General features: G+C 35.6%; 1 protein-coding gene across 2 annotated transcripts in view; it reads right to left on the reverse strand.

Moving 5' to 3' along the window:
- The window catches only part of LAMA4 (laminin subunit alpha 4), a 211,411-nt gene that overhangs the window by 10,292 nt on the left and 177,170 nt on the right, over positions 1-23,949 (reverse strand). For both annotated transcript variants that reach the window (XM_044676736.1, XM_044676735.1), the window contains exons 24-33: positions 22,845-22,976; positions 20,103-20,245; positions 18,081-18,219; positions 15,433-15,570; positions 12,386-12,519; positions 9,829-9,993; positions 8,127-8,280; positions 5,844-6,028; positions 4,669-4,858; positions 2,227-2,382 (exon numbers count right to left, since the gene is read on the reverse strand). In XM_044676736.1, coding sequence (XP_044532671.1) covers positions 2,227-2,382; positions 4,669-4,858; positions 5,844-6,028; positions 8,127-8,280; positions 9,829-9,993; positions 12,386-12,519; positions 15,433-15,570; positions 18,081-18,219; positions 20,103-20,245; positions 22,845-22,976 — 1,536 coding nt within the window. The remainder of the gene's footprint in view (positions 1-2,226; positions 2,383-4,668; positions 4,859-5,843; positions 6,029-8,126; positions 8,281-9,828; positions 9,994-12,385; positions 12,520-15,432; positions 15,571-18,080; positions 18,220-20,102; positions 20,246-22,844; positions 22,977-23,949) is intronic.

The raw sequence follows: 23,949 nt of genomic DNA on the forward strand, positions 1-23,949 counted from the left end.
TACACAGGGCAAAATTATTTTCTTAAATTGAATTCATTGTAGATAACATTTGATAGTTAATGTTAACCTGAGGCAATTAAACCAAAGAGTTTTTCATACACATCCAAGAAATGAATTGTACAATTAAATATTCAAACGATTATGCTTTATTACATGGCTCCCTGGCTTCCCAGAAATTACTTAGTAGATATATTTTGTATTTACCTAGAAATGTACTTATTGTTTCTCCATAATAAGAATGTAAACTCCTGGAGGGCAAGGAATATATCATTTTTGTTTTACGGTTAAGCATATAGCACAATCCCAGGTACAAACCAGGTACATCCTAAAATGCTTATTGATTGAATGCTAATAGCTCTGCCTAAAAAGAACTTTTGCTATTGTATGAAAATAGTTAATCAAATATCATAGAACTTGTTTTTCACATTATTATCTGGTTGAGTGGGTAAGAGCACAATATTACAAAGATGTGAAACTTGGACTTCTCAGGCATGTTACATTTTCCATTCAACTATTTGGAAAATTTTTTTTTCTCTAGAATCTTTTCTTTTCTTTTTAAAAATTTTTATTTAGTTGATTAAGAAAAATTTTCCATAGTTACATGATTCATGTTCTTTCTCTCCCCTCCTCCCACCCCGATTCCATAGCCATTGCACAATTCCACTGGGTTTTACATGTGTCATTGATCAGGACCTAGTTCCATATTATTGGTATTTGCACTAGAGTGATTGTTTAGAGTCCAGAATCCTTTCAATAGCACCCCCTATTGCTGCTTACTTAATAATTTTAATTCTCTGACTTAAAAATTTGCTCAAAATTATTACAGTGAGTAACACAAGGTGAGAGTGAGCTGACTTTTTGGCCATATCTTAGATTTAATCTATTTTCATTTGTATTTAGGTAAATTCATCCTCCTGACTTACTTTGCTGATAAATGAGTGGAAACCATTTTAGTAAGGTGGGGTTAAAAGGAATATTTAAATATTGTAATCACCAATTTTTAATGGACTACAAAGCTAGCTTCAGAGTTGAATAAGTACATATAAAATATATACATATATTACAAGAATGCATTTATTTAGTAGAGTATAGAACTTTCCCCCAAAAAGTGAGTCCCCTTTGCTATATTTCTGACATTATTTCCTCCTCTAAGAGTCTGTGAAGGGCATTATGACTCAGTGAATGAAAATGAGGCTTTAGAGTCAGTAAGACCTATCTTTAAGTCTTGCATCTAGAAATTATTGGGTGTGCAAGCTGGAGAAAAACATCAAATCTCTCAAGTTCTTGGACAATTCTCTGTGACTATCTATATGTTGTAGAACAGTCACCAATCTGCTTTGGTAGAGGGAATTTCTGTACTAGGAGTTTCCTATTACCAAGGAAACAAGTCTGGCCTCCACCTCTTCTCAAAAGAAAAAAAAAGGGGGGGGGGAACAGTTAGGTGGTTCAGTGGGTTGAGAATCAGACCCAGAGACAGGAGGTCCAGGATTCAAATTTGACCTCAGACACTTCTTAGTTGTGTGACCCTTGGCAAATCATTTAACCCCCATTGCCCAGCCCTTACCACTCTTCTGTCTTGGAAACAATATGCAATATTGGCTCCAAGACAGAAGGTAAATTGATTCCAAGACAGAAGGTAAAGAATTTTAAAAAAAGAAAAGGAAAGAAAAAAAAAGGATCCTATAGAATAGACCTTGTCTTTATATTTTATAGCAATGCTAAAATCATTTTTGAAAAGAATTCATCCTTAGATTTATAAAGATCTCAGTACATGTAGGCCAGATGGCTAGGATTTGCAATTATTTCTATATTGACATCTGGCTAATAGTGATCTTTAGAAAAAGTTTGTTTCTTTAGTATCACACATGAGTTTTAGCTTTTCCTCTCAATCTTTAGATGTTGAAACACAACACTTTATCTCACCTTCATAACACAATTGATGGAGACACCTATGACCTTTATCATAAGGCTAAAGGAAAACAAGCAATATTGAATTAATTTCAGAGCTTCTGTCTGTAGAAAATAATTTTATTCATAACTGTTTTCTAATCTGTCAAATGAATGCAGTGAGGGGAAATTGAGAGTGGTGACGGAAGTGGGGAATAGAATGAAATGATTTAGAAAGTCGCATCTGGCTCAAAAATCTATGACTACGACTGCCTTGGGTATGTGGTTTACTTGGCACCTATTAAGTGTTTAATAAATGCTTTATGAATGATTGATTACCTGGACATTTTTTACAGCTTTTCCAGGAGCAACACCTCCTAAGTAAATAGGACCCGCAACTTTCCAGGCAGTGCTAGTTGGAGGAAAACTTTCTTCTAGGACCCGAAGACCATCAATTATCAAACGACCACTGCTCTTTTCCCGAATAAATATCACCTTGATGGAGGTAAGAGAACAATAACAGAGGGACAAAGGTGAGGTTGTCTCCAGTGAAGAAAGCAACTGCATAGAACATTCATAAAATTCACAAAACATAAAATTCAAATATTGCTTTAATATAAAATCACTCCATTTTGTAAATATATTTTCATTTAAATAAATTTCACATAAATATATTTGTAAATGTATTTACCATGTCTTGTCTCACCTGACTAGTAACTTCTTTCTACTTAATCACATAAACCAAATCTATAACATCCTCTGTATTTTCTTTAACTGAAAAGTTTAGGTGAGATGGTATAGTATAATGGAAGGAGGACCAGTTTGGAAATTTAGGCAAATCAAGCTCTAGTATTAGATTGACCCCTGTTTTGTCATGTTGACTTGGGATTAAAAACTCCCAAATTCTCAGTTTCTTTGGTTAGCTTTTATTTAATTTTTTGGGGAGAAATTTCATTTAATTAATTAATTTGGAATATTTTTTTCATGGTTACAAGATTCATGTTCTTTCCCTCTTCTCCCCCTAACCCTCTCCCATAGCCAACGCGTAATTTCACTGGGTTTTACATGTGTCATTGATAAAGACCTATTTGCTTATTATTGATAGTTGCACTAGGGTGATTGTTTAGAGTCAATGTCCCCAATCATATCCCCTTCAATCCATGTGATCAAGCAGTTGTTTTTATTCTGTGTTTCTGTTGCCACAGTTCTTCCTCTGAATACGGATAGTGTTCTTTCTCATATGTCTCTTTGGGTAGCTTTTAAAAGTCAACACTTTTTGGTCCTCGTCTACTTTTCCATTTTCTTTATATTTTATTCTCCTTCCTGCATTCTGTAGTGCAGCCAACTGATGTTCTTGATCTTCCTCTTACGTAATCCTCCATCTCACATCACTGTGCCTTTGTACTGGCACTCCCTCCTTTCAATGTCTGGTTCTGCTTGAACCCAGATAAGAATCCTATAAAAAAAACCTACCAGGCTTGAGCTCCTCCTTCCACTTGTTTCCATTCCCTGACTGGCTCTCATATTGTATTTCCCTTCAATAAAGATATCCTTCTTAGATTTATCTCTGTTAGTTCATAGCTATCTTGTGCTATATTTTGTCTTGTAGATGCTCCCCAGTCCTTGTTCTGTACCCTAAAATCTTGAATTTCACTCAAATTGTAGCAAGAGATTTTTCTCTAATCTACTTTGTATTCAGTTTTTCATATTTTTGTATATCCTTACAAATGTATATGTTATCTCCACTGAAAGAATATAAGCTCCTTGAGAGTGAGACTTGGTTTTTTTTTTTGTCTTTGTTATTCTCTTGCACCTAGCTCAGTGCTTGGTATATAGCAGACACTTAATAAATACATGTTGATTGATTGATGGGTCATCCCTAGAGCAAGAGGTTTCTCTTTGATGCCATATAGTAGTTTTATAAATACTTGCTCAATTTAATTTTATACATATACACATTTTACATATAACCACATATTATTATACATGTATACATACATGTGCATATCTGTACAAACATGTATATATGTGGTACATGTATGTATATTTCCAAAAGATTTTGCCATATCATCTTCCTGGGTCCCTCAGGCTACATCTGAGTCATTTTTCCAACTTTCCAATGTATTTTGATTCTAGAAGTTATATACTATTTATTTTCACCTTTTTCTCTGTATTTAGTTAAGGAATTGACCCTCATATTACTTGACCTCAGGGGAGAGTGATTTGGTATCATAGCATTTATTTCTCCTAAGGACTGCTTATTTCTAGGTCCAGGGTAGATGAAAAGCTTTCCCAGTTATTGTAGCCTATAATTATCTTTGCCTTTCCCAAACTCTAATAGAACTAGTTTTGCCCTTGTGTATATATTGCTTTGTATGTACAACATAACCATTTAACTGATTAATCTCTGTATATCTTGCCTCTATAACTCTGTTTAAAATTCTTCTTGTATCCATCCCACAGTGCCTCTGGGCATAGTAGGTGCTTAATAAATCCTTAAGGTAAAGACAATCCTTAGAAGTTTGAACAAATTGAGTCAAAAAGGAATCAAGAGTCTCAAGTCTTAGCTTTCTTTGACTTAGATTAATGAGTCAAAGCATAGCCCCCGTCTTCTTTCAGATGCCTGAGGATTGCTATATTTCAAAAAATGCGTGTTTAAGAATATTTTAAAAATGTATGCTAGAATAGATATTCCCAAGTTATACTCATACCAAGTCATTAATGCTTATACATTTGGTTCAAGATGTTTGATGAGCATCTAATTTTCCTTTTTCAACTTACATCATGCCACAATCCGTCGTTATACTTCTCCTGACTCCTAAGTTTCAGTTTCCTATGGCCAACATTAAACATGAAGACTAGCCGGCCATGTGCCACAAAAAGAGTCATGAAGTCATTTTCTTCTTGATCAGAAATATAGAAGATCATTCCATGGGAGGAGCGAGTTTTCAAACGAATGGAAAACTGAGACCTGACAAATGAAAATTAAAAACAATAACGATCTGAAAAAATGGAATTTACTATAATCTCTGGTCTCCCCCAAAGCAAGACATTTGTATTGAATAGTTGACAGATGGTTGTGAAAGACTTAGAATAGGAAAACACTGTATAAATGCCAAGTAGGGATACTAAAAATTGTCTGTCAGTAGAATTAATGAACATTTGTTAATAGCATCAAGAGAGGAATATAGTTTCGTATTTCCTTGTCTTTCTTAAATGATAAAATAGGGTTTCACATTTAAGAAAATACTGTTTCAGGCATTAAAATTAGGCCATTTATTTTTTGGAAACTATGGTTGCCACTCTGGTTCAACTTTGATAAGGAATATCACCCTTAAGGGGAAATACTATCAAAGAATTTTGCTGAGAATATGTAGCTTTTGTGACCCCATTGGGGTTTCCTTGACAAAGATATTAGAATAATTCATCATTTCCATTTTCCAGATCATTTTACAGATGAGGAAACTGAGGCAAACAGAGTTAAATGACTTCCCTGGGATCACACAATTAGTAAGTATCTAAGATCAGATTTTGACTCTAGGCTTGGCATTCTATCTACTATGTCACCTAAATGCCCATAAGTCTTTTTTTAAAAAAACCTTTCTCTTCCATCTTAGAATCAATACTAAATATTAGTTCCAAGGCAGAAGAGTGGTAAGGGCTAGGCAATGGGGGTTAAGTGACTTGCTCAGGGTCACATAGCTAGGAAGTATCTACAGCAAGGTTTATTTCTAGACTTGCCTGTTCTGCCCATAAATCTTAAAAAGTCACCCTATAAATGTTAGCTATCATCACCTCTAGGTAAATCATTTCATCTCTCTTAGTCCTAAATTCATAAAACAGGAATGATAATAGCATCTGCCCTCCTGGGTTATTGTGATGGTTAGAAGAGATAATATATGAAAAGTGTTTTGCAAACAAGTTATTATTATAAGAAAGATTGGGTTTTACTTTACTTTTCAGCAAAATTTCCTTTTAAATGTTCAAACTCCTGGCGACTGTTAGCTGTCCCTCCGTACTGATAGGCATGGGCAATTGCTTTTGGACTGCTGGAGAGCTGACAGTGAGAGTCCCGGGAAACATTCTGTTTTAGTGATTTCAGGCCAACTGGATCCCGAGGTGAATCTTTATTTTTCTCATTCTGTACCAAAAAAGCGAAAAATGAAAAATCACATTAAAAATATGGTACTCTGACACAGGAAATGAGATTCATGAAAAATGAATGTTAACAAAAACAAACATCGGTGATGATTTCTTGAAAAAAAATATTTTTCCATCTCTTAAACATTATCTCATAGTTTGTCTGGTCCAGCCCCCTTGTTTTATAGATGAGGAAACTCAGGACTAGGAAGATTAAAAAACTTGTTCAAGAGTGAACAAGATTTGAACCCAGATCTTCTGACCCCAGCAGACATGTTCTTTTTTACTTCCCCAATTTGGTGTTCTGGTTTGACATGGTCATTTATGGAATCATCATGAGTCCTCAATAGTGTTGTTGTTCCTCAATCCTTCCCCAACCAAGATTCTAGTAGCCAAAAGAATGCTCGATTCGGAATCAGGAGACCCAGATTTAAATCTCTATTATGCTACTTACTATTTGTGTTTGTTGTTGTTATCATGTTTCGTTTGTGTCCAATTCTCTGTGACTCCCTTTGGGATTTTCATGGAAAAGATACTAGAGTGGTTTGCCATTTCCTTCTCTAGCTCATTTTTACAGATGAAGGACTTTGACAAAGTTAAGGCTATGATCACACAGAAAGTAAATGTTTGAGACTGTGTTTGAACTCTCAAAGATAAGAGTGCCTGATTCCAAGCCCAGTTTTCTATCTACTACACCACCTGGTTGCTGCTACTATTTGTGTGCCCTTGGACAAGTCACTCAACCTCTTTAGGCCTCAGTTTATTCATCTGTAAAAATTAGTGACCTCAAAGGCATCTTTCAGCTCCAAAATCTATGATCTTATTTTATCTGAAGCTGAGCAAACATTTTAAAAGAATAAATAAAAACAGAGAAATTAGTAATGCAATATGCCTAGAAGTACTGAACTATTAAGCCCTTTATTTTAAAGGAAACAATGACACAGTTTGCCATGTAAATTAGAATTTGAAATGAAATATAATAAAGAATACACTTATTAAAAATAACTCAATATGTTTAAGGAATATAATAAAATTTTAATGATTATCTATTTTCATTAAACTCACCATTTTTTTTTGTTGCTTGAATTAAAAATTAGACATTAAATATAACCATAGGCTAATATTTTAATTTGGACTGAATTTCAGAAAATAAGTTAAAGAAAGTCACACACAATCTGATGTTCCTTTACCATTTGAATGTTTCATAGTATATCTTTTTGGGTACAGTAATAATTTGATTCAGAGATTTTCTAATTGAAAACATAGAATGTGCAAGTTTAGAGGGGTTTAAATAGGCCCCATTAACATTGGAAAGGAGAGATTAGTTTGTAGTCTGTATTTTATTAATTATTTTTTGGTAGAGAAAGAGTGTCACAGAAAGATTTTGAAAGGTTTAATGGAAGATACTAGAGGATGTAGCATGAAGAACCCATACTTAACCACATTTTTATAACATCTTTTATATTACTGAATTGATGGTATTAAGTCATTAAGCCATAGTATCTGAAATCAAAGTATGTCATCTTTTACATGTATGCAATTGCAGATTAAATAAATTTCATTGAACACTGATCTTTGGTAGTTTTAAGTTAAGAGTTAATGTTAATTAATGAAAGCTTATTAACATTAAGAGTTAATGAGGGGGGACAGCTGGGTAGCTCAGTGGATTGAGAGTCAAACCTAGAGACAGGAGGTCCTAGGTTCAAATCTGGCCTCAGACACTTCCCAGCTGTGTGACCCTGGGCAAGTCATTTGATCCCCATTGCCCACCCTTACCACTCTTCCACCTAGGAGCCAATACACAGAAGTTAAGGGTTTAAAAAAAAAAAGAGTTAATGAGGGGGACAGCTGGGTAGCTCAGTGGATTGAGAGCCAGGCCTAGAGATGGGAGGTCCTAAATTCAAATCTGACCTCAGACACTTCCCAGCTATGTGACCCTGGGCAAGTCACTTGACCCCCATTGCCTACCCTTACCACTCTTCTGCCTTGGAGCCAATACACAGTATTGGCTCCAAGATGGAAGGTAAGGGTTTAAAAAAAAAATTTAAAAAAAAAAAGTTAATGAGGAGAAATTGAAAAAGTTGTTCAATACACCTTACCTTTTTATTCTTATTTACTTTGGGCTTTGAGGAATTTTTTCCCTTTTTATGGAGGAGAGAAACTGGTGCTGATTCAATGGGGCACTCGTAAAGAGAGGTCTGGACTTTCTCAGAGTACTGTTGGAAATCTTCGACTTCTACGTCTCTGTCCAACCTATGTTATAGGTTTAAAAAAAAAAGTGACTTTAAGGGCTATTCAAAACTGGGAAATTAAATCACTGATGTACCAAATTTATTGTCAAAACATGATATGTTTAGTTTTTTTATTATTCATATAATCTTAGTGCATGGCACATAGGAGGAAATCCTTGATAGATCTTTTTATTTTTGATTGACAGATAACCAAGCCTAGAATGGTCCTCTAGCTTTATCATAATCTTAATCAAGGCACTTTAAACCATTAACTAGTCAACACGTATTTTTCATTTGTCAACTATGTTCTCAGAACGTTTGAAAAGTGACAACTGCCTACTTTTTCAATATTTCTTTAATGTGAGTAGAACTCCTTGTGTGTAAGTCAAACTACATTCAATTTCTCCCTTCTCTATTCCTGAATTTACTAACATTCCTTTAAAGAACTAGCTGAATAGCTTTATTTTTATTGTTTACTAATTAAAAACATTTAAAAAATAAAACTGTATGGATATCTTTTTGTTTCTGTATTGACAATCCCCCCCCCATAGCCTTTGTCCCAAAGAGTTATTCTATATAACTAATAATATTATTAAATAAAAAAAGAAAGATAAAAAAGAAAAAAAATCAGCAAAATCTATCAAAATATAACAAAAAGTTTGAAACGATATTATGACAATTTATTTTACACATGCTGCATTAATTTCTATACAAAGGTTGTGTGGATTCTAGAGAATTCTTGTGTATTCCTGGTTCTGGGTTCTGGGTCAGAGACTTTGATCAGTCTGCTGCTTTTTACATTTTCTTTGTCCTTAGGAATCTTAAGGAATATCTTCCTTTCAATAAAATTTGGTTGATAAAAAAAGGGAGACACTGATTCTTTCTGCTTATGTGATTCCCATCACCTATGATGTGGGGAAAAGACTGAGAGCTTGATGAACCACTTCCTAATTAGCTATTTATCAGTTAGAGATGTCTTAGGATGTTCAAGGGAGGGGCTAAATGATGAACTCCTAAACCTCTTTTTATAGATCTACCTGGAGGTCCTTTGGGGTCTTTAGTCACTCAAAGGGGCTACTGAGTTATCATTTTATTGGTTATAATGCTAGCCTAATCAATAAGTTGATATTCTAACCCTAAACTAGGCTCTTGAATAATTTAATTGTCTAAAAATACTCATTGTTTCAAACCCGTGGATGCTTCATCTCTACAAAGGATTAGGGGTAGGAGGGTCATCTCTTAGCAGCTATTTATTTAAAGCTTCTGAATTTATTTTCAAATTAAGAAAAAAAAAACATCACTCAGAGATTTCCTCTTGCATTGTACCACTGCTTCATTGTCTTAATAGAGTTTTAAAAGATTTCTATTTTTGTTTTCTCTTTGAGAAGATTGATCATGTAATCTCAGGATGAGAAGGAACTTTAGACATCATGCATTGCAAATTCTACCCAAATAAAAAATCTCCTCTATGATATTTATACCGAATCTGCTACTGGAAAAAGTTATTCAGCGATGATGGTTATCTTCTTTTTCAGGTACATTGGGTAACTTTTGATAGAATAAAACATACCTGGTGAAATAGGCATTGCTTATGCATCCAGTGAAATTAGCATACTGGGAACTGATTGGTGATCCACCAAAGTAGAACTTGCTTTCACTTGCTGGAGTCTCTTCTGTTTTTCCTTTAGTTGGATTCTTTTTACCCAATTTGTCTTTATCCACTATGAGTTCATATCTGTAAAGAGAAATGCTTCTTGACTAATTACATATTGAATATCTTATTCAGAGTGAAAAAGAGGGTGGTATAAAAACTTAACACTAGCCTCTACACCCCCCTTTGGTACCCCAAGACAAACTTTGGATTTTATAAAGGAAGAGCTTTGATATTAAGTGTGAAATGACAATTTAACTCTTTTATCTTTATATACATGTATTTTGAATATTGAATTTGAATTGAATTGAATTTATTGAATTAAGAACAGATGAAGCTTATTGTTTATCTGTAAACAAACTCCTTAAGATAGTGGGTTAAAGGAAAGATTGTGGCTAGCATGAGCTCTCTACTGCCATTTTAGAGGTCTGGTGACTCTTGGCACTTGGAAGACCCTTGTCTCTTGCCCAGACTGAGGTTAGAGTCCTCAACCAGAGAAGCTTTGGAAAGGAAGTCATGAGGTTCATAAATTTGTGTCCCAAGAGGAAGTGAGTTTCTTTTTTCCTGGGGAATCCAGAGTAAGAAGGTATCTGTAGACCCAGCTCTGGGAATAAATAATTATAAACTAAGATACTATCTCCAAAAATTTTTCATCTTAACTGTGGATAGGCATTAACTACCAGACCGTGGTCAACTGTGGGTCTTCCATTTGTTAGTTGGGTGATCCTGGGCAAGTCAAAGTCATTTTATCCCTCTGAGACCAAGTTTCATCATGAGTAAAATGGGAATTATAATACTTGTACTAGCTTTGCTGTGAGGATCAAATGAGATAATACACATATACTACTTTGTAACCATGAATCATGGTTCATATAACCAATAAATACATAATGATATAGTTATATCCATATAAATGTAAGGAACTGTTATTTAATTTTTGGACCTGATCTGTGATGTCACTGCCATAGGGAACTTCCAGTGAAGAAAGTCTCTCTGTCAACATAAATCTGCAACTCTTCTACAAGCTCTAGTCTTAGAGAGGTGGCTGGCGGCACAAAGAGGTTTTAATAATAATTATGATAATAATAGCTAGTATTTATATAGGGCTTTAATGTTTGCAAGCAATATACAAATATGATCTCATTCCAGCACATTCCAACAATAGATATTATTATTCCCATTTTATAGATGAGGAAACAGGCCACAGAGCTGATAAGTGTTTCAGGTAGGATTTGAACTTAGGCCTTTCTAAATCCACGTCCATCATTCTATTTGCTGTATTACTTTCCCTAAAGATTGCAGCTTGCATAGGATTACACAGGCAGCATATGTCCTCAAAGGAAGTTTTGAACCCCTCTTCCTGATTCCACCACTAGCTTTCTATCCACTACATTGTTCTAATACTTTTTTCTCTAATTATATTTAATGCCAATGAGAAATTTCAGTGATTCTGAACAGTACAATGCAGTATTAATTATGGCTACAGGTAAAAAGAAGAAAAAGTGGTTGGCAGGTTAGAGTGGGATATTTGACATATCTTGTCATTTCTTAAGTTTTGATGTCCAGCATAGTCATTCTACTGAGTCAGCCATCAAGTATTTGCTCTGAATCATTCAAAGAATCAATATTCTTTCTGCCCTTAACTAAAGTTGAAATGTAAAGTAACCCAATAAGGATAAAGATTTTAAATAATTTGGCAATGTCTGCAATGTTTCTTTGGGATTTGTGAGACAAGCAGATCTCTTTCTTTGCTTTTTGGCCATTATCTGACTAATATTGACTGGGAGATCATTCGTAGTTAGTTGTTCATATAAATAAAGGCTGTTGGGTGGATTGTGATTTCAAGAGTACAGGAAGATGCCTCTTTTAATGAGTGTCGGAGTAGCCCCAGGAGAAAAGCAGTTATTTCCAGAACTGGTTTCTTGTCACAATGATTTCTATTTTTCCATCTAGAGACTTTCTTTTTTTGAAAAAACAAACAAAACGCACCAAATTCAGAAGTTCCTAGTTTGAAGAGCAATGATTGTAGCTTTTATGATGAATCACAACTAGAGGTTACTTGATAATTAAATGTAGACTCTAAATGTTTTGCTTATTCACTTAGCGCATAGTCATAGAACATCTCCCTTCTTTATTTAAAGGCATGAAGAGGAGGCTGTGGAAAGGTAATAATACTGGCTATTCTCTAGGGCCTTAGAAAGTTAGAAGGAGCTTCTAGGTATGTTTCAAGGGAATGACTCTCTACTCTGATATTTTTAAATGTTAGTAAATTTCTAATTTAAATATGTATTAATAGATCTCTAAAAGAAGTCAAGTTGTTTGAACATATGAAGATTGGAGGTCCATTCTTTACATGAGATCGCACAACAATAAGCCTTCTATTTGCAATTTATAACCAATTTTTGTCATTCATAACCAATATTTCAAGAATGAAGAGAAAATATAGCAAAATAATAAAAGAATCACTAAAATGTACCTTGTGGGCGATATAGAAGCAATGATGAAATGGGACTGACCATCATCATACTGTTTATCTGTTGATTGAACTTTGATTCCCTTTATATTCAATATTACTGTACCCTTATCCATGGAAATGGAGAATATATCCGACTGAAAAAGAAGCACAGGTATCTAAGTAAGGAGACCAACTACATAAAAGATATATAAAAATATATGTTACGTATTTTTTTAGTGCTACTAGGACAGATGGATCACAAGAAAACTGAATGTAAGGTTAAAGGTTGTCTTAATTTTCTGCTGACTTCCATGATAAAATTGGAGCCAGATTTCCACAAGGGAAAAATAATTTTGCCAATTGGAAATTTTTGGTGAGGAAGGAGGTAGGGTGGTGACCAACTGACTATATGTCATAGTGGGAATTATAGTTGCCCCTGAACAGTTCTCTTTTCTTTGCCTAACCTAACTCTGGGTCCTCTCCCTATTGTCAACCCTTCATTTCTATTCCCCACAGGCCATAATTTAAGCCCCATTGGTCACATAGGAGAAGTTGAATAGAGGTATTACAGATAATACCATTAGGGACCAATTGGGTGCTTAAGGCTTCTAGGTACTCTCTTCTCTGGAGCTGATCTTTGTATTTGGTCTTAGGTTCTAGCCTGTGATTTTGTACTATGATTCACCTGTTATTCCTCTTGGTATTATGTTCTTGACCTCATTTTAGTGATCTAATTCACATTCCCTGTGTTATTATCAACTTTTTTTTCCTGATCCATGATCTCTAGGTCTTTGATTTCAGCTTAGGAAGACTTTTCTCAGCTCTCAATTCCACCCTTAGTTTAAGCAGTTTGGTTTGTGTATTCTTGGTCTTTGGCTCAAACTCAGACATAGGAATTTCCCCTGTGCCTAAGAAGTCCCCAGTCTTCAACATTCATGTCTTTCAGAGTTTTGTTCCCCTTTTGGTATTCATATAATTTACAATGAGAATAATCTTGGGATGAAAGATCGTATTTCACTATTGGGTACTGCTATACAACATAAATGATAACCCAAGGCTTTGAGGTCACTAGTTATGAAAATGAATGATTTCTACATATTACTAATTCTTTACATACAAAATTTGAGAGGTAGGGTAGTATAGAGGAAAGAACATTGGATTGGGTTTAGAGGACTTTGGTTTCACTATTGACTAATTCCAGTTTTGTGACCTGGGGTCAAGTAGTCACCTTGTTTTCTCACCTGTGAGATAGGAATAATAATATTCACTATCTACCTTGTCGTCATGAGGAAAGCACTTTGTAAGCCTCAAAGAGCCACATACATGCGAATTATGGTTTTTCTTGTTATGTACATTATGGAATGCAATTTTCAGAGAAGCTAAATTGATTCACCCAGGGTTATACAACTAATTTAGGGTCTGAGGTAGAATTTGAAGTCAGGTCTTCTTGATTCCAAGTCCAGCACCCTTCATTGCCTTAGAGAGTTGCCCTGGGCACTGAGAGATTAAAGGAGTTGCCAAGATCACACAGACAATATGTATTAGAGGGGAGATTTGAACTCAGGTCATCCTGACTCTCAGAGGGCTTACTTCTTTAATCCAATAAGCCATATTGGCTCTGGAATTCCCATATGGGACATTTACAGGCAATGTAGTTCTCAACTAACAGTTTGTTATTACACAGATTTGAATATATTCCAGGTTAAATCATGCCCCCTCATGAGATAACAAATGCAAGTGGCAATCATCATCATCATCATCATCAGCACCATCTTCTCCTTCATCCTTTCTATCTTAGTAATAACTTTCAAGACAGAAGGGCAAGAGCTAGGCAAACAGGGTCACACAGCTAGGAAGTATTTGAACTTGAATCACATTTGAACCCAGATCCTCCAGGCTCTAGTCCTGACTCTCTCTCCATTGTGCCACTTAATTGAGGAGGGTTGGGCGTGGGGCTAGCAACCCCACCCTGTAAAAACTACATCTGCTAAAGAAACTGCAACCTAAAGTAGGGGCAGCTGGGCTAGCTCAGTGGATTGAGAGCCAGGCCTAGAGACGAAAGGTCCTAGGTTCAAGTCCGGGCTCAGACCCAGCTGGGTGACCCTGAGCGACTGTGTGTCCCATTGCCTACTGGTTGTGGCCCTATGCTCCTAGATAGGAGTCCCGGGATAAAAAAAAAAAAAAAAGTAGTAATCTAATGACTTGGCTAGCCTATAGTGATGGTGTTATCCTCTAATATTAACAGGATTGAATAGTTCTGCTGAAATAGACATTTTTTTCCTGGCTTTAGAAATATTGGATGTTTATACTTTAGGAACACAATGAAAGAAGAGAAGGAGGAGATGGTGAAGCAAAAGCATAAGACTCATCTTTCTCTCTCCTTATTCTTGTAAGGATGGGATTTTGTGCAAAGGAGAGGGAACCAAAAGAGGAGAAGGTAGTTGCCCATCCTTACATTCTTTAGTCATATCAAGTCCTACAGAAACCCTTCAGCAGAGATTGCTATCTGGAATGAAGAAGATTCTACCAACTGTGATATGAAAAGGCTTTTATCTCAGTAGCAGAACTCACACAAAGTGCTTTTGGTTCGATTTTTCTTGTTTGCAGATATGGTGTATTTATATTGAACTTACTGGGGATGCTGCATATAGAGGAGATATACATAAGAACTGAGTCAATCCTAATTCCTGGCTGTACATTGTATGAACCAAAGCCTCAATTAATATAATAATCAGAGGAGAAATCCCACTGCTCAAGGAGCCCTGGGCTACCTGCAGCTTTTGTACTATTTTCTTGCAGAAATAAAATATTTCAGTAACATATGCATATTCCTTTGGATTTCTTGTAAGCTATATCCTAATACACTTACTCTTCATATGTGTTATAAAATAGGTGTATTTAGTTCACATTTTCTGTCTGTTGTACTTTCTGTACTTTCTGAAGCTATACGTTCATTTAAACACAAATACCTTAGATTTAAAGCTAATCCGACTCTATTACTAGCTCGAAGTTATTATTTTGTTTGGAATGAACATGACAACCAATGTCCTTTAAAAGCAAATACTCACCCCTTCAGCATAATAGAATAGAAGTCCATTGGGCTGCAATGTCCGGAAATTAAAACCTCCTTCAAAGGCATCGAAGAAAGATATTTTCTGGTTCGAAGCAATGAAACCCTGTCCATTGAAATAAGCTCTGCGGGATATCTGCGTGCCAATTAAAGAATATACATAGTTTTAAAACAATTAGGAAATGCTAAAACCAATGCTATTTTTTTAGATTTTGAAGTCTGTGCCTGGTGAATTTGCATTTGAAAAAATTCCCATTTTCCCTAGTCAGTTTACAATGACATTTAGATATATTCATAATCTGTCAAAAAAGCCTTTGAGCCAAAATAGCTCTATAAGCTGCTTAATTAAAATGCTACCCTGGGTCCTGGACAAAATGTGACCTTAATGCAAAGACAGGTTTTGTTGAATAAAAATGACAAGGTATAGAAGGATATAACCTGTTTTTCATGAACTATACTATATAGTAAATAGAAATGAAAGGAGCCTGAGAGCAATATGAATTTGTTGTATAATATGTCAAAACATTTTGAAAAGGTCAGCTTGTAACATTGAGTAGCTTAAGGAATGAATATACTGTTTCTTTTCTGCTTTTCTCTTTTTCTAATTCTCTGTAACAAATCATCAATCATTCAATATGCACTTATTAACCACTAACTGTTTTGGGTATTGTGATAAGCAATGGGTATACAAAAAAACCCCCAAACCACGTAAAAACTTTCTTTGCCTTCAAGAAGTTCACAGTCTAAAAGGAAAATATGGTAACATTTCTTGAGACCTTAGTTCTACATGAGACACTAGAGGGGGACATACTCTTTAGGTTAGATAGAATATAAACCCTCAAGGAACATTTAGAATGTTTAGATAAATTGAACTAGACTTTCTGCTGATTTTACAGCTGTTTGCTTTTCCCCCATCTAATTGTGTTGAAGGAGACCTAACCCAAAGGGAAGTTATAGCAGTGGAAGGGCAGGACCTGGGCATACAGGAAAAGAAGGAAGCAGAGTTTGTGATTGTATGGGGTATGCAAAGAAAAATCTTGAGGGCTAAGACTATTCTTTGGTAACACTCCAGACTATATCATACCATGCCAGTTGTTTGTCTGTTGTTTTTTTGTCCTTGAAGGGGATCAAAATGACCCCACTATGTTGGGGTCTGTGTACGGCGTGTCCAACTGTGGCTGATTGTACCTGTAGGAGCTCTGAAGGCTCTGCCCAAGTTGAGCACAAATATCCTGTGTGGACATCTGGGATAGTGCCATGTACAAGGTACTCAGAGAAGACGTGGGACGGGTGTTGATAGACTCCTAAGTCTATTGGTCTGGTTGGAAGACTTAACTGTGTGTGAGAGGTGGACTCACTCCTTTCAAGAAGGCTGTGTAACTTTTAGGTCAGCTAATGTTGTGAAGATTTTCTCTTTCCTGGAAAAGGGAGGCTTCTAGTGTCAGTATATTCAGTGGCTTAAATTCAGATTTCATTGTTTCCTTTTTTTTTTTTTTTTTTAATTAGTGAGTTTTTGTTCCTCCCCTTTGGAAAAAATAAAACTCGGGACAAAAACGGAGAGCCAGATTGCATGCTGAAAATGACTAGAATATGAAAAGAAGAACTCTCAGGGTACATTTTTGCTCCAGGAATTTAAAAACCAGAATTTTATAATAATGTCAAGGACTAACAGTATTTTGAAGTATTGGTTTGCTTCTAATCCTGCTTGTTGGCTGGCAGCTTTCTAAGCCAGTTATGACAGGTTTTGAAGATAATGGACTATAACACATCATATAAACCCGATTCTGAGCTTTATCACTTGTTTTCAGGGATATTTACAGCTATGCAGATCTCACCAATTAAATAAGATCTTACCATATTCAAAATAAGTCACATCAGATCTATCCATTTAACAATTGAAATTGAATATGCACTAGATTTTGTGAGGGTATGTGCCCTTTTTAAAAAACAAAACAAAACACCCTTACCTTCCATCTTAGAATCAATATTGGGTATTAGTTCTAAAGCAGAAGAGAGGTAAGGGCTAGGCAATGGGGCTCAAGTGACTTGCCCAGGGCCACACTGCCAGGCAATGTCTGAATCCAGATTTGAACCCAGGATCTCTGGTGTATAGGCAGAGTTCTCAATCCACTGAGCCACCCAGCTACATCCAAGGGTATCTGTCCTTAAAAAATTTGCTAGTCTGAACGAATAAATATGTTTATAGAGTTGCACATGGTCACGCTATGTTGGCTTTACTTATGAGTTCATTTTAGGGGCAGAATTAAATTGCTTCAGATAAAATCACGATGTTTTTGATCTTATCAGAGGGGAAGAAATCAGACTTATAAATGAGTAGGATTAGATGCTATGCTTCCAAAAGTTTAAGATAAGGAGGAAGAGTAGTTTCCAAAAGTCAGTATTTGAATGAAAGTTTCATCTTTTAGCTCCCTCTTTTGGAAAGGGAAGCAGTCAGGACAGATGTTTTCTAAGGTTTCTTCTGGCTTCATGATTTTACTTCTAGATAGGAAAAATCAACTTTTATTAATAGGCAGGAACTCAGAGTTTTCATACTGGTTCAGAACAGGTGGACCGAGGACTTCTAAGTGCACATGTCCTAGAAATCATTGATGTTAGCTTCTTTTTGGCATATTGATTGATACTTACAAGTGAGTCTTCTGGGCAACCATAACCAACTCCCAAAGTTTCTGGCTGCTCCAACAAATTGAAATCCTTCTTTTGGAACTGGAAACCCTTCATGCAGCCCCTGAAGTTGACATCTAATGGAATGTGCGCTTTTATGTTACTACAAAAAAGAAACTCATTTTAAATTCGGTTATTCTTATTTTACTATGACATGACATTCAGAATATATACCACTGAAAAGGAATTTTAATGTCATGTTTTTTATCTTTTTCTTAATAAAGTAAATATATTTATAATACTGATCCTAAACTCTAGAAAGAGTCTGAGGTCTCTTTAATCTTTAGATATGGCATTTAATAATTGCTCCGATCTTGGGTTTGAATGGAACTATAAATTTAGAACTTAAAATTTAGAATTTAAAATAAATCTGAAATTACATAATACTGTTAATACATAATACCATTACTTCACAAACTCTACAGAGCCAAAATTGAAACTCATCACCTTTCTCCCATAGGCCAGTTTTTCATCTTGAATTTCTGTTTCTTCCAGTGGCTTCTACATTCTCCCAGTCACTCATAATGGACATTTTGGAATTATCTCAATCTACCCTTTCAGTCTTATCTCCCAATGCATCTCTAAAGATGAATATGACTAAATGATGTGAACTGACAGCTAAAAAAGCAATCAATTATAGGCTATCTTAAAAGAGTGATAGAGTCCAGAATGAAGTGATAGCTTTGCTATAATTTCCCCTCATAAACCCAGATCTGAAATATTTCAGAGGAAGATCACTAGGATAATGTGAAGATCAGTGACCATGTTATATGCAAATTCACTTAGGAAATTTGGGATCTTTTAGCCTGGAGAATAAGGGATTGTAAGAGCTGTGAAGTGAGGCAAAAAATAGACAATTTGTTTGGACCCTAGGTTTTGATTCTATGTAAGGAAAAACTTCCTAACAATTCAAGCTCTTTAATGGAATGGGCCACTTTAGGAGGTGGTTGATTTTCCATGATGGAAGGTTTCAAATAGCAGTTATGACCCCACTTATAAAAAAATGTTGTGGGGGGGGGGGATTCTTAAATATAGGTTGGACCAGATGACTCCTGGGGGTCTCTTTCACCTCTGTGATGTGGTCATTTTTTGAATATATTGGGATTGTTATGGGAGTAACATCATTAAAGAACCCCATAAATCATATCAGACACTAATTAAAGAAAGTCCATTAGTACTAGACTTTAGAAACTAACAAGCAACCTTGTTTTTTCTTGTAATTTTTGCTACTTAGAAATGCGGTAAGCTGCTTTCAGTAGTTATTTTTTTTCTGTTCAGCATTGTGTCTGAAATGGTGTCTGGGTAGGTATCCTAGACTGCAGTACCATATTAATCAATGTCATCAAACATTTAAAACACTTGCGTGCCAGAAGGTACTGTGTGAGGGCCAGGGGATATAAAGACAAACATGAAACAGTCTCTGTTCTCAAGGAATTAATATTCTCTTGGGAGAGACAACATGCACATAAATTAGTACATATGAAATAAATATAAGATAGTTTAGGGTGTTATGGCACTAGTGGTTAAGAATATGGAAAAAGCTTATGTAGAAGGTGATGCTTGAGCTGAGTCTTAAAGAAAGAGGGATTCTATGAGGCATAGGAGAGATGGAGTACTGTATGCAAGGGACAGTAAGAAGGCTAGTTGATTGATAGTAAAGGAAGAAGAGTAATGTTAAATGATGAGGTTAGGCTGGGGCCAGGTTGTGAAAGATTTTAAAAGTTAAAAAAGGAGTTTCTATTTGATCATATAGACAATAGGGAGCCACTGGAGTTTATTGAGTAGGGGAGTGACATGGTCATATCTAAACTTTAGGGAAATCACTTTGGTACCTATAAAGAAGATATATTATATATAGTGGGGAGACTTGACAGTACAAAGAGGATACTTCAATAAGTTCAGGTGATAGGTGATCCACACCGCATAGGAATCATCTTTTATTTTGCCCAGTATGCAAATAGATATAGATTTAACCACAAAACTCACCTGGACTGTAAGACTTCTGGAGGAACTCCTCCAATGTATATATCTGTGAAAGGTATTTTCATTTTTTCATTATCCATGCTTTTCACATGCCGTCGGTCAACTACCAAAATCATTTTTTTATCATTGTGGTAAATGATTGAAATCTGAAAAGAATAATAGCACAGAGTCAGTCATGAACAATTTAGGAAGCCAGTAGCTCAGATGTAGTTTATTTGTGTATTTGTGCAAAAGGCAGGGAAATCCTTTCTAATCTTTGCCAGCTCCCTTCTGTAAAAACTTTCTCCTTTCCTACTACCTTAGATCTACTTGGTGGATGTCTTGAATAAACCTAGTTATTCATGGGTTTCCTTCTTCATATGAATGGAAGCTCCTTGAATGCAGGAACTGCTTTTACCTTTCTTTGTAGCCCAAGCACTTAGCATAATACTTGACTCCTGTGATAGTGGTGGTAGAAGGTATTCATCATGACAATGGGAATGTGTATGGTGTGGGCCAGTTTTTTTTTTTTTTTTGGGGGGGGGGGAGTGGTGTGCTTGTGATGGCAAGGTATGATAAGAAAGAAACTGATACAGTTCTGCCACCGGACAGGATATCCTCTAAGCTCCTTCTGAATCTTAAATTAGTTCACTGGAAAGTGTGCATAATAAGGTCTCCAGGAAGACTGAAGATGGCTGGCATGGTGGTAGAAAATTATTCTCCCCTCTGGACCCTAGATGACATGATGTAAGCTGTTTACATCTTGGTTGCATGGTAACCAGCACTTCTGACTTAGTAATTGTTCCCTAATCCAGCAAAATCCTTAATGCTTTCTTCTTTTATTAAAGGCAAAATTCTAGAAATTGAAAGAAATGACATTCTCTAATGGCTAGCTTTTCCCAATACTGTCTGAACTTAAAAATACTCATGGTAGACCTTTCATGGGTTCCACGAACACAAATAGTTCTAAGACAGCTTATAGTGGAGACAGAATTGATCTTAATAACTGCCCTTCCTGGTCCATCGGCATCAGACAGGGCACACTTCATTAGGGTCCTCTCCATAGATAATTCAGTATTGTTTTGTTTTAAATTTCTACAACCTTCCAAAAGAGATTCTATATGTCTGGCAAATTGGGTGTGAATGGTTCTGGAACTGGGATTTTCTTGGCATAGAAAACTCTTGTCAAATTTCTACCAAATACAGATCCATAACTGTTCCACAAAGCAGAGGGGTTGCCAGTGGGCAACGGCAGGCTAGGTGACTTGCCTATGGTGAGATCATATATGTCAGAGACTGGAATGGAACCCAGACTTTCCTTAATCCAAGATCAACTTTCTGCATACAACCTTCAATTTTTAGCAATGCCAGTAATTTACAATAGATGATTAAAAAGTTTCCATATATTTCCAGCAGCACTTTTGCCTCATCACACCTTAATGATGCACAGCTTTAGAAGGGTAGACAGCTAAGTAGTGTTGTGTATGAAGCATTGGACTTGGAAAGACTTGACTTTCAATGCTGCTTTAGTCATGAATCAGCTATGTGACCTTCGGCATGTCACTTAACTACTTTCAGCTTCAGTTTTCTCATTTGAAAATGGGCATAACAATAGTATCTATCTAAAAAGGTTGTAAGGATCAAATGGGAGATAGATATTATGTATACATATATCTGTAAATACATACACAAGTGTGTATATATATAAATAAATAAAGTATTCAGTACTATTACTGCTATTAGCTAGCATTTATATACTAGACGACACAGTGGATAGAGTGCTGGGCTTGGAGTCAGGAAGATTCATCTTCACAAGTTCAAATCTGACCTCTGGCACTTACTGTGGGACCCTGGGAAAGCCACTTAACCTTGTTTGCCTCAGTTTCTTCATCTGTAAAATGAGATGAGCAAAGAAATGACAAATCACTCTAATATCTTTGCCAAGAAAACCCAAAATGAGATCACAAAGAGTCAAGTGCAATAGAAATGACTGAAAACAGCATTTACATAATGTTTCAAGGTTTGCAAAGTGCTTTAAAATTATTATCTCATTTGATCCTTACAACAACCCTGGGAAGTAGGTGCTATTATTATTCCCGTTTTACAGATGAAAAAACTGAGACAAATAGAGATTGAATTGCTGTAGATCACATAGTTAGTAATTTCTAAGGCTACATTTGATCTCAGAATTTCCTGATACCAGATCTAGTTCTCTATCCACAATGTCACCTAGCTGCCTCAAACATCAAAACGATATACAAATATAAATCTTAAAATATCATATAAATATTAGTTATATCATCATTTTAAAAAATCCTAGTTCAAAAATTTTAAAGGAAATGGAATGTGTGGTTCATCAAAACTTCAATCAATCAACATGCATCATAAAGCACCTTCTCTGTGACAGACATTGTGCTAGGTGCTAGAGATAGAAAGACAAAAAAAAAAAAAGGAGAAATAATCTCTACTCTCAAAAAACTTAAGCTTGATGGATTGATTGATGCTTTGATGAATTTGTGTTTAAATCTGACACAAGCCCTTTAATCAACAACATATTTTAAAACATGCCAATAATGCCTTTTTTTATGAATGTTATCCATCCTCATTTAGGAACTAGTTTACTGGCACTGGATGAATGGTGAATGATCCACTTGGTGCCTTAATGGTGGAGTCCATCCCATTTCATTAAGAAAGACAAGTTGCTTTGGGAACAGATGTTACAAGCAATGAATCAAAATGCAGAGCCATTTCCTTGATTATTTGTACCTCATGATATTTTGCATCATTAATTGGTGCTTTCTTCTGGGAATCTTCTAGATGTACAGGGCCATTGCTGAACCCAAAGTCATAAAATACATTCAGGTAGCCGTTTCTCATCTCCAGACTGAAGAATGTACTCTGTGGACACAAAGCAAAAGTGACAAATGAGATGATGGATTCTTATGGAGCCATCGTTATGGCTGAATTTGATAAATAATGGCAAGCCTTTGTATGTTTTATAAAACTATTTCTACCACACTATCTGTGAAGCAAAAGCTATTTCTTGATTCAACATAATAATGACTCAAAGCCACTATTTGCTCTTGTTTTCATCACTCTTGTTTAATGAATTCATAGGAAGAATTTTGAGGCTTGAATGCATTAGGTTGACCATTTTCATCGCCTAAAAACTAGGTAAACTTGAGTCAATGCGCTTAACTGCCTTCTTTTTTTAGGTAATACTTCAGAATTATCAAATCACAGAATGGTAGAGTTGAAAGGAAGTTTAATCCATTTCTACAAGAGACCCCCAGTATAAAGCACCTAAGTAGTCACCCACTTTCTCCTAGAAGACCTCTGGTTATGAGGAACCTCCTTAGGCAATCTATTCCATTTTTATATAGCTCTAATTAGAAAAAAACAACATTTTTTTTTTCTGAATGTCAAAGCCTTAATTTTCCTTTTAAAATACTTCTGTCCTCTGGGGACAAATAAGAAGTCTAAATGCCTCTTTGAGGAGAAAGTACTTCAAGTACTTGGGAAAAGCTATCATATATCAACCTTAATATCCTTTTCTATAAAGTAAACATTTCTAATTCCTTTAAACAGTTCTTAAATGAAATGATCTCAAGGCCTCTCACTAACTCGGTTACATTCTTCTGGACGTTCTGTAGCCTATCAACATCTATGCTAAAACGTGGTGCCTAGAACTGAACATAATATAAAGTCACATTGAACCATGGCAGAGTAAAATGCTTCTATCACTTGTTCTTGGAAGTCGTGCTTTTCAATATAAATAGAGATCACTTTTTTAACTACCACCTCATAAGGCTATCTCATTTTGAGTTTTTAGGCCACTAAAGTTAACTACTGTCTAATGACGTCTCCCCCA

Source organism: Gracilinanus agilis, chromosome 4, assembly GCF_016433145.1.
Source record: "Gracilinanus agilis isolate LMUSP501 chromosome 4, AgileGrace, whole genome shotgun sequence".
Lineage (NCBI taxonomy): Eukaryota > Metazoa > Chordata > Mammalia > Didelphimorphia > Didelphidae > Gracilinanus > Gracilinanus agilis.